The 12,006-nt window shown below is 50.6% G+C and overlaps 1 protein-coding gene across 1 annotated transcript in view; it reads right to left on the bottom strand.

The window, feature by feature from the left end:
- ASPG (asparaginase) overlaps positions 1-2,974 on the bottom strand; it is a 30,053-nt gene extending 27,079 nt beyond the window's left edge. The window contains exon 1 of the mRNA XM_068991001.1: positions 2,941-2,974. Coding sequence (XP_068847102.1) covers positions 2,941-2,974 — 34 coding nt within the window. The remainder of the gene's footprint in view (positions 1-2,940) is intronic.
- Positions 2,975-12,006: the final 9,032 nt, after the last annotated feature.

Genomic DNA, 12,006 nt, shown 5'->3' with positions numbered 1-12,006 from the left:
TAACCTTGCCCCACTGTTCACGAGCCAGTCGGCCCTTAGGTTAAACCTCCTGACTTTACGTTCAGGAACTTGTGATTTACCTTAAAAGTAAAAACCAATCAAGAATCCACACACAAACCCTATAGAAGAAAGTAACCAATCAGTTACCCTTCAGCCTGAACACCCCCTAAAGTAACCAATCAGTTGTCCGTAAGCCTGAACACCCACTTTTTACCCTTTTACCTGAATATTCGCTATAAAAGCAGTGTAACCCAAAACTCGGGGCTCCTCCCTATAGCTGCTGCGTTGGTGTTGGTGGGAGCCCCAGCTCGAGCTTGGTAATAAAAACTCTCCTGCTTTTGCATCGGATATCGGCTCCCTGGTGGTCATTGGGAGATTTCGCGACTTGGGAATAACATTAGCAAAGTAATGTCTCTGCTTTTTAATATGCTGTCTAGGTTGGTCATAACTTTCCTTCCAAGGAGTTAGCGTTTTTTAATTTCATGGCTGCAATCACCATCTGCAGTGATTTTGGAGCTCCCCCCCCCCCCAAGAAAAGTCAGCCACTGTTTCCACTGTTTCCCCACCTATGTGCCATGAAGTGATGGGACCAGATGCCATGATCTTCGTTTTATGAATGTTGAGCTTTAAGCCAACTTTTTCACTCTCCTCTTTCACTTTCATCAAGAGGCTTTTTAGTTCCTCTTCACTTTCTGCCATAAGGGTGGTGTCATCTGCATATCTGAGGTTATTGATATTTCTCTCCGCAATCTTGATTCCAGCTTGTGCTTCTTCCAGTCCAGCGTTTCTCATGATGTACTCTGCATATGAGTTAAATAAGCAGGGTGACAATATACAGCCTTGACACACTCCTTTTCCTATTTCGAACCAGTCTGTTGTTCCATGTCCAGTTCTAACTGTTGCTTCCTGACCTGCATATAGGTTTCTCAAGAGGCAGGTCAGGTGGCCTGGTATTCCCCTCTGTTTCAGAATTTTCCACAGTTTATTGTGATCCACACAGTCAAAGGCTTTGGCACAGTCAATAAAGCAGAAATAGATGTTTTTCTGGAACTCTCTTGCTTTTTCCATGATCCAGTGGATGTTGGCAATTTGATCTCTGGTTCCTCTGCCTTTTCTAAAACCAACTTGAACATCTGGAAGTTCACGGTTCACGTATTGCTGAAGCCTGGCTTGGAGAATTTTGAGCATTACTTTACTAGCATGTGAGATGAGTGCAATTGTGCAATAGTTTGAGCATTCTTTGGCATTGCCTTTCTTTGGGATTGGAATGAAAACAGACCTTTTCCAGTCCTGTGGCCACTGCTGAGTCGTCCAAATTTGCTGGCATGTTGAGTGCAGCACTTTCACAGCATCATCTTTCAGGATTTGAAATAGCTCAACTGGAATTCCATCACCTCCGCTAGCTTTGTTCATAGTGATGCTTTCTAAGGCCCACTTGACTTCACATTCCAGGATGTCTGGCTCTAGGTGAGTGATCACACCATCGTGATTGTCTGGGTTATGAAGATCTTTTTTGTACAGTTCTTCTGTGTATTCTTGCCACCGCTTCTTAATATCTTCTGCTTCTGTTAGGTCCATACCATTTCTGTCCTTTATCGAGCCCATCTTTGCATGAAATGTTCCCTTGGTATCTCTAATTTTCTGGAAGAGATCTCTAGTCTTTCCCATTCTGTTGTTTTCCTTTATTTCTTTACATTGGTCGCTGAGGAAGGCTTCCTTACTTCTCCTTGCTATTCTTTGGAACTCTGTATTCAAACGGGTATATCTTCCCTTTTCTCCTTTGCTTTTCACTTCTCTTCTTTTCACAGCTATTTGTAAGTCCTCCTCAGACAGCCATTTTGCCTTTGTGCATTTCTTCTTCTTGGGGATGGTCTTAATCCCTGTCTCCTGTACAGTGTCACGAACCTCCTTCCATAGTTCATCAGGCACTGTATCTATCAGATCTAGTCCCTTAAATTGATTTCTCACTTCCACTGTATAATCATAAGGGATTTGATTTAGGTCATACCTGAATGGTCTAGTGGTTTTCCCTACTTTCTTCAATTTAAGTCTGAATTTTGCAACAAGGAGTCCATGATCTGAGCCACAGTCAGCTCCCAGTCTTGTTTTTGTTGACTGTATAGAGCTTCTCCATCTTCAGCTGCAAAGAATATAATCAGTCTGGTTTCTGTATTGACCATCTGGTGATGTCCATGTGTAGTCTCTCTTGTGTTGTTGGAAGAGGGTGTTTGCTATGACCAGTGGGTTCTCTTGGCAAAACTCTATTAGCCCTTGCCTGCTTCATTCTGTACTCCAAGGCCAAGTTTGCCTGTTACCCCAGAGGTTTCTTGACTTCCTACTTTTGCATTCCAGTCCCCTATAATGAAAAGGACATCTTCTTGGGGTGTTAGTTCTAAAAGGTCTTGTAGGTCTTCATAGAGCTGTTCAAATTCAGCTTCTTCAGCGTTGCTGGCCGGTGCATAGACTTGGATCACCGTGATATTGCATCAACAAGACAGCTTCTTACATGACAACATTCCTTCTTGATCTTGTAAGGAGGGGCTCACACCACCCATCACGATGATGCCTAGATTGGATAATGTAAACTGTGTCAATAATAGGTCATTTGATGTACAGCCTTCTGGTGAAGGACCGGGAAGCCTGGAGTGTTGCAGTCTATGAAGGACCGGGAAGCCTGGCGTGCCTGGTGTCCATGGGATGGATCGCAAAGACTCAGACAACAACGACTGAGCGACTGAACAACAACTTCTGTCCCAAACAGTCTCTGTAACGTGCCTTGGCTTCTAACCGGGAGGAACAGTTCTCAGAGCTGTCTGAAATGCTCTTCCCGAGTTATAATCCTTAAATTTGGCTTGAAGAAAAGTTTCCATTTCTTTCTTAGATCAACCGATTATTTTTTAACTGACAGTAGTTATCAAATATCGGCTGTATCCCCCGTACTGTCGTGCTGGCTCGGTCTTGTACAGTTGCGCATGCTCGTGGCTGCCGCTGGAACCGGGACTGTGGGGTCTGTGCGCGTGCGTGCTGTCGGTGGGCGGTACTGCCGGACCCAACCTGGAAGAGCGCTGTATTTAAGTGCCTTCCGGGGAATCGAGCCGCTCTGTAAGTGCTCAGAAATATAAAACAAGCTCAAATGAACTTCAGGATCGCACGTGCTGCTGTTCGGCCACTGAGCTGTGTCCGACTCTCTGCGACCCCATGGACAGCTGCACACCAGGCTTCCCTGTCCCTCACCATCTCCGGAGTTTGCTCAAACTCATGTGCACTGAGCCGGTGATGTCATTCAACCGTCGCAATTATCCAGGATTAATTTTTAATGAATGAAACCAAGTTTAAGCTTGTTGGTATAATTAATACAGGCATATCTTTAGGGTCATCAACATTGAGTATAATACTTTTATTATACCTAAAAATCAATTAAGATTTTATTCCTGTTGCAAAATTTGACAGCAAGAAAAATAACAATAGGGACCATCAAAAATAGTTCCTCCAGACTGTTGGTAACTGGAAACTGCTAAATTAAGATAAATGGTGGGAATTCGTTGAATATAATTTCTAAACAAGATACTGGAACATTCATTGCTAAGTCTAAGTTTACCTACTCTTATCTTCTTACTACAGAAAAGCTGAAGATATTTGTGTTCATTGGACTGGTCATGTGTCCTACTGAGGAAAGAAATTGGGTTCTAGATGATGCTCTTAAATTTGCCCATCAGGGGACTTTCCTGGTGGTCCAGTGGCTAAGACTCCACACGCCCAATGCAGGGGGCCCAGGTTTGATCCCTGATCAAGGAATTAGGTCCTTCATGCCACGACCAAGAGCCCCGTGCTGCGAGTAAAGATCCCGCGAGCTGCAGCTGAGATCCAGTGCCGCCAAGTAAATAAATAAAAATACGTGAAGCATCCACAGTAATCTATCTTTGGATGAAGACTAGAAGCCCTATGACCTGCAATCAGGAGGTGATGCTTACTGGAAAAGGCATCAGATAAGGGCAACAGGCTGGAAAGGAATCTATCAGTCTTCTTCTCTTGAATGAACTGCAACTCCTGTTTCTGACACCCCACTTCAACTAACCAGGACCAGCGCCACCAGACCAGGACGAGAAGACAGCAACATCTGAAGTAGAGAGCTGACCCAAGACGCTCAACCAGGCTTGTGTACCGGTTATTTTGATTATTGTTCACGCTTTTGCTTAGGAACCAAATGTATTTCTCCCTCGGGTTCAGGGTCACCTATGGGTAGTTTTGGAATCAGTCAGTCCCTGCCCATCTGTCTTTAATATGAGCACACTGGGGTTAATCAGTTTCCCATGGTATGACCATTTGGTGGCAGTTTTTGTTCCTTCACTTGGAATTTTGCTCAGTCGCTCAGTTGTGTCTGACTCTTTGCGACTCCATGAACTGCAGCACGCTAGGGTTCTTTGTCCTTCACTATCTCCCGGAGCTTGCTCAGACTCATGTCCGTTGAGTCGGTGATGGCATCCAACCATCTCATCCTCTGTCTTCCCCGTCTCCTCCCACCTTCAGTCTTTCTCAGCATCAGGGTCTTTTCCAATGAGTCAGCTTTTCATATCAGGTGGCCAAAGTACTGGAGCTTCAGATTCAACATCAGTCCTTCCACTGAATATTCAAGGTCGATTAACCACGGGGGCTTTAACAAAATTTACTCAGCAAGCTTTGAATGACAGTAATCACACCATTAGCTTGTCTGGTTCAGAAGTCTTCATGATGAGAAAATCCATTGTATAGAAGCAAGTGGCCCTAAATGCGCTCTAACAGCTTCCCTCGGGGGCACTGGTATTATGATATGATGTCATGATACTGAATGTTGGGTTTTTATACCTGATTCCTGTTCTAACAGAATTCATCTTATGATACATGTAAGAATCAAATCTCGGCTCTGAATGACCCTCTCCCCGGCGGAGGGGAAACGTGAGGGACGGTGGTGCACTTCAGGAGGGTGTCTGTGCACATGTATCTCTTTTTTCCCTTCTGTGTGAATATATTTTCTCTTCTTAAAGAAACGCCAGTCAGGGGTTTCCCTGGTGGCTCGCTGATCAAGAATCCACCAGTCGAGGCAGGAAACGTGGGTTTGATCCTGATTTGGGAGGATCCTACCTGCCACAGAGCAACTGGGTGCAAGCACTGTGACTACTGGGCCTGTGCTCCAGAGACCGGGAGCGCCAGCTGCTGGAGCCCACGTGCCCAGACCAGCGCTCTGCGAGAAGAGCCACGTGCCCAGACCAGCGCTCTGCGAGAAGAGCCGCCACTGCGATGAGATGCCTGTGCTCCGAAACCAGCCCGAGCAGCAGTGAAGACCACGCACAGCCCCAGGTGAACAAATCACATTAAAAAACACACAGACTGCATTAGGACCCATCCTCAGCTCAGTCCAGTCGCTCCGGCGTGTCCAACTCTGTGCGACCCCAGGGACTGCAGCACACCAGGCCTCCCTGTCCGTCACCAACTCCCGGAACTTGCTCAAACCCATGTCCACTGAGTCGGTGATGCCATCCAGCCATCTCATCCTCTGTCGTTCCCTTCTCCCCCCGCCTTCAGTCTTTCCCAGCATCAGGGTCTTCTCCAGTGAGTCGGTTCTTCGAATCAGGGGGCCAAAGTGCTGGAGTTTCAGATTCAGCCGCAGTCCTTCCAGTGAACATTCAGGACTGGTTTCCTTTAGGGTCTTTCCTTTTTTTCTGGCTGCATGGCCTGTCCATCCCACCAGACACCTATCCCTTCACCCTACCCAGCCTTGCCACACGCTTATCTGTCTGTCTTGCCCCACGGTGACTCATCAGATGCCCACACGGCTCCCCCCAGACACACCCCACAACACAAGCACCCCGCTCACCCTTCACTCACAGGAGCTCACCCCTTACATGCCCGCCCACTCGCCCAGCATGCCAGCTCGGGGAGGGTGCAGTGGGACCTGAAAGCCCTGCGTGCCCCCTCAGGGCCTCCACCACCCGGCTGACCTGCTCCCGCCCGCCCCGCACTCGTGTGCATCTTCCAGAGCATTCTCCCAGCGCAGTCCAGGCCTAGAGCCTCTCCTGGACCCCGGGAATGCAAGCTTCCCAGACGCCTGGCTCAGAAATCCCGGGAAGGGGCCCTGACAGTCCGCACACCGATTGTAGGGGGGGTTGGGAATGCCGCACAAGTCTGCGGACCATGGGCCCAAACCAGGGGTCAGCAAACCAGGACTCAGCTGTTCCCCTAAATGAACGTGACCGGGCCATCTCACCTGCACACTGATGTCTGCTGAGGGGTGGGGAGAGGCTGGGAGAGAGCCGCGGCCCCTGGGCAGCTGGCCTTCCGGGGGCAGATGGCACCCACCCCTCGGCCCACCCCGGGGCAGGCGTCTGGTCCCGGCTCAGCCTCGCCTCTCTGAATGCCGGCTCTGCACCCCAGCGCGTCCCTGCTCCCTGCTGAGCCCAGTGACCAGGGGAGCAGGTGCTGGCCACCAGGGACTCACCCAGCAGGGAGGCTGCAGGCTCCAGGGCAGGGCCAGCAGGGCCAGCAGGGCAAACTGGGCACCAGATGCTGGCTTTGCCTCGCCAGGGTGCTCTGAGCTGTGGCCGGCCCGGCCCCTGTCCATGGACAAAGGGCAGCCTGGAGGGCTCAGGACTGCACAGAAAGGACCCGGGGCCCGGGCATGAGGCCAGCCTCTCTGAGTCCTGAGAGGGGGGCGTGTCCACCCTCAGGGCAGGCCTCAGGAGGATGTGGGGTGTAGGGCGCTCCGTCAGCCTTGCAGGGACAGGGGACTCCTCCCCTCGCGTGAGCACTCAGAGGCCCAAGTTGGACCGGTTTCCTGCTGCTGCGTCGCAGGGGATGGGGAGGCCTGCGGCATGGGGGTGGGGGCCAGCCGGCCAGGGGGCAGTCAGAACACACGCTCGTGTGCCCATCAAGGTGCTGGCTTTGTGCGGGCAGCTCGAGGTGCCCCCAGTCAATGAGAGTGTAACTTCTGAGATGGCGGGGCGCCGTGAGCATCACCGTGGGGACAGTGATACAGCTTGAAGGTCGAGAGAGGGTCCCCAGGACGTGACAGGGTGCTCACGCTGTCGGAACCTCAGTTCAGACTGACGTCAACGCTGGGGCTCTCGGGCCTTCCATCTGTGAAAAACGCACGCCTGCAAAGGGCAGCAAGGCAGGGTGCCCCTCCGGCCCCGCATGGGGCAGCCGTGAGCCGAGCGGCTGAGACGAGGACTCCCCCGGCCCCTTGGCTCCAGGTCAGTGAGGTTCCCCCGTTGTTTCCTCACCCCTTCCATACTGACCTGCACATCCCAGAAGTACAGAGTTTCCCAGAGTTCTGTGGGCCACGTCAGCAAATTCAGTGACCCCGAGGAGGGGGTTGTGGACCCTCTGACCTACAGATGGTCAGAGGCCCAGGTGACAACCTGGCCTTGCAACTGGGGTCTGAGGTGCAGGTGGCTGGAAGGATTCCCCCCCCCCCAGGTACCTGCTGGGGCTGGGGCCCAGGATCGCTTTTGGGGGAGAGGGGGAGCTTGAATTGGGTCAGGGACCCAAGAGAGGGCAGAGAAAGAGCAGATGGCTCTCACACATGACTATGCCACCTGTGTGACCAGGGGCTCTGGACAGAGCAGGACGCCGTCCCCCCCGCCCCGGGGGTCAGGCCCCTGCAGGTGCCTCCGCACGTGGAAGAGGCGTGGGGTGGAGCCTGGCCCTCAGAGGCCACCAGGCAGCTGGCTGGGGGCTGGGAGGCAGCAGGGGGGGCGGCCCTCTGGGGATGCCACCCTGCAGGGAGGTGGCCTAACCCTGTGAGACTGCGGCTGCCAGGACTTCAGGGCCTCAGGGCAGCGGGCACCGCTGTCTAGAGTCAGAGGGAGGTGCCCTTAAGCCTGTGTGGACTGGTCAACTGCACGCACACTGCCTCTGGAGGGAAGCCCGATCTTGGGGTGGGGGTGGTGGGCAGGCGGGGAGGGCAGTGCTTTTTCAGCAAAAGAAAACAATACCCAAAGAGGACTGAGGGCCGAGGCCCTGCTGGTTGGAGGGGACGTGTGTCCTCTGGAGAGGAAGCCGGGGCAGCCTCATGGCGTCCTCAGCACTGCCCAGCAGGACAGTGGACCCTGTGGCTTGCTGTATCGGACGCTCACCAGGGAAAACATCCCCCGCCCTGGAAGACATTCCCCCGCCCCAATCTCACCACGCTCGGAAGTCACCGTTATGTGGGTCATTCAAACACTCCACCTGTAACCTTTTCAGAAGGAAACACAGACGGGGTTTCTTTGTGACTTGGGGTTAGACAAAGGTTCCTTAGGAAACTCAAAGGAACTAACCATAACATAAAAATCTTAAATTATAAAATAAACATCAAAATCCCAAACTGCTGTTCATCTCAAGACACTGTTAAAAAAAAAATGAATTAGATCACATACAAAGAATAACTTAAAATGGGTTCATAAGACCTAAAATTACAAAATTCCTAGAAGAACGTCCCTGGTGGTTCAGTGGCTAAAACTCTTGTGTTCCCAGTTCAGGGGGCTCGGGTCTGACCCTTGGTCAGGGAACTAGACCCCACTTGCAGCACCTAAGAGTCCAGGGGCCACAACGAGGACGAGCCCCCCTGGAGCAAGGAAGGCCGACGACCGCAGGGGCTGCAGCTGAGACCTGGCACAGCCGAGCGAACAAATACACATACTTTTAAAAAATCTCCTAGAAGAGAACATGAGGGGAAGCTTCATGACGCTGGACTTGCCGATGGTTTCTTGGACATAACACCAAAGTACAGGTAACCAAGGAAAAAGCAGAGAAATAGGACAACATCAAAGTTAACTTCTAAAAAAAAATAAAATAAAATAAAAAAAATAAAGTTAACTTCTGCACATCACAGGAAACTGTAGACAGCGGAAAAGCACCCTACGAAAACAAAGAGAATACCTGCAAATTGTGTATCTGATAAGGGGTTAATAGTCACACTATGTAGAAGACTCCTACAATGCAACAAAAATCAAGTAACTCGATTACAAAACACACAAAGGACTTGGATAGACATTTTTCCAGGTTATACACAAATGACCTGAAACGATGCTCAACCTCACTAACCATGAGAGAAATGTAAATAAAACCACAATGAAATATCCCCCCACACCTTTAGGGGGAAAAAAAAGACATCCTAGCGGTCCAGCGATTAAGAATCTGTCTTCCAGCACAGGGGACCCAGGTTCAATCCCTGATCGGGGAACTAAGATCCCACATGCTGTAGGGCAGCTCACCCCACAGGCCGCAACAACCTAGCCCAGGCTTGCTCTGGAGCCCACGGGCCACTACCAGAGAGAAACCCACACCCCACAGCAAAAGACTGGACACAGCCAAATTAAAAATAAAAACAGAAAACAACAAACATTGGTGAGACAGTAAAGAAGCTGGACGCTTTGTGCGCGGCTGGTAGGATTTTAAGATGGGGCAGCCACTACAGAAACCAGAGTGGAGGGCCCTCAAAAAATTAAAACTTGAGCTGAAGCCATTTGGTGGGGTTTTGTGGGGCCCCTGGGTCAGGAAGATCCCCTGGGGGAGGGCATGGCCGCCCACTCCAGCCTTCTTGCCTGGAGAATTCCAGGGATAGAGGAGCCTGGAGGGCTGCAGTCCACGGGGTCGAGAAGAGTCGGACACAACTGAGCGACTGAGTGCGCACGTGAGCAAGGCTCCAGTCCTCTCTGTCTCAGCGTATAAAAAATTCATCAAGAGGCAAAGCGGTAGACAAGAAGTGATTTGTCAGAACAGGATGCTTGTGAGGCTGACAAGCAGGCGGGCAAGAGGATGCTGTGCTCGGAGAACCTAGCAGGTACAGGTTTATAATCAGAGGAAATGTGGGGAGGGAGAAAAGACTGCTTTCTTCCTCATTACTGAGGAGACGCCACGCTTCCATCACCAGCCCCTCCTCCAGCTGGGCAGAGGAGCTTTCTTGTCCCTACATGGTCAAGTCAGGGCGACCAAGTATTGTTTCCATTTATGCAGAGAGCGCGTCCTACCTCACTCGGCTCACGGGCAGGATGTGCGTCTCTCGCCACCATTGTGTTATTGTCTGGGGGCATGTCCCGTTCTTCTGGGGAATGGTTTTGTTGTTAAGCCAGCCTACTGGTTTTGTGGCTAAGCACACCTGCCTTCTTGAGTAATCATTGACTCACAGGGTCCCCCATAGTTTTCCTGGTTTCAGTCTCCTAGTGGGATTAACTATTTAATCACCTCCATCGTCCCTTTACTCTGTCCGTATCAGAACTACCGTATGATCCATCAGTCCCACTTCTGGGCATTCGTCCAGAAGAATTTATAGCGGTGTCTTAAGGACGTCCTTGCACACCCATGCCCAGAGCAGCACTAGTCACAAGAGCCAAGAGGTGACAGATGAGTGGATAAGCTTAATGACCATCCACACAATGGGCTATTATCCAGCCTTAAGAAAGTAAGTTCTGACACAGGCTGCAACACAGATAACCCTTGAGAAGGTTATGCCTAATGGAACAGGCCAGGCGCAGAAAGACCCTGCACAGCCTACTCATGAAGATGTTTAAAGAGGCCAAGCTTAGGGACTGAAGGCAGCGTGGCAGGTGGCAGGGGCTGGGGGCAGGGGCTGGGGGCAGGAGGAAGGCGGAGGGGCTGTTGCGTCAGATTTGCAAGATGAAAAAATTCTAAAGATCTGCTTCACAACCAGGTCAGTGAAATTCACATTTTAAATGGTTAAGACGGTGATGTGTTTGTGTTTTTACCACAATCCAATGAATAGGCAGGGTTACACTGAGATAAAATTTTCGCAAAACGTTACCTGGCAAAGCATTTATGCCCTGAACAAAGAGCTGCTATGACTCAGTGAGAGAAACGCAGACAGCCCCCGAGACAGGGCCTAAGGCCTCAGCAAACACGTCACAAAAGAAGATACGGGTAAAGTGTGATGCAAAGAATGACAGTAAAGGCAGGTTAACTACTGAGTGGGGGTAAACAGAATCCTAAAGCTACGGGAAACGGACCTCACCAGCAGTCCCGTGGCTGAGACTCAGCGCTCCCAGGGCAGGCCCCGGGCTTGATCCCTGCTCAGGGAGCCAGATCCCACAGGCCGCAACTGCGTCTGCAAGCCACAACCATGTCTTGCTCCCTGTAAATAAGGCCCCTCGTTTAGTAAGCCAAATAAGTGAGCAAATTCCTTTTAAAGACTATAGGAAGAGAAGGTCAAAGTAGCCAGCACTTTGAAAAATTCGGCCATTCCTTATAAGGTTTAAGCACTATCTGCTCAGTAATCCCACCACTTCATTTCAGTTCAGTTCAGTCGCTCAGTCGTGTCCGACTCTTTGCAACCCCATGGACTGCAGCACACCAGGACTCCCTGTCCATCACCAAGTCCCCGAGTTTACCCAACCTCATGTCCATGGAGTCGGTGATGCCATCCAACCATCTCATCCTCTGTCGTCCCCTTCTCCTCCTACCTTCAATCAAAGAATGCTCAAACCCCACCTCTGCTAGGTGTTTATCCTGTTTATCTAAGGGACAAGAAATCATGTATCTATAAAGACTTGTTCACAGCAGCTTTCTTCGGCCCAAAGTGAAAGCAATCCACATCAGTAGGAAAACGGATAAATAAATTGGTCGTTTTTATACAACGGGTAATAAGAGAACAAACCATTCATTTACACAACAACATGAATGAACCTCAAAAAATTTTATGCAAAAAGTAGCCTGTCCAGAGGAGTACGTGCTGTAGGATTCCACTTATATGACCTTCTACAACAGTCAGAAACTAATCTACAGTGCAAAAAAACTAACATACAGCGGAAGAGATCGGAAGGGTGCTTGCTCTATGGGGAGCCTTCAGTGCTGATGGGAACAGCCTGCTCTCTCGGGCAGGGCGTGGCTGCGTGTGTCCATCAGCCCCGTCAGGACTGAAATTCACACCCATGTCTTCCCTGTGTGTGAGTGCGAGCGCTCGAGGTATCCCTCAGTCGTGTCTGACTCTCTGCGACCCCATGGACTGTGGCCCTCCAGCCTCCTCTGTCCATGGGA

Source organism: Capricornis sumatraensis, chromosome 19 (genome assembly GCF_032405125.1).
Source record: "Capricornis sumatraensis isolate serow.1 chromosome 19, serow.2, whole genome shotgun sequence".
Taxonomy (NCBI): domain Eukaryota; kingdom Metazoa; phylum Chordata; class Mammalia; order Artiodactyla; family Bovidae; genus Capricornis; species Capricornis sumatraensis.
This window is presented reverse-complemented; position numbering and strand designations above follow the sequence as displayed.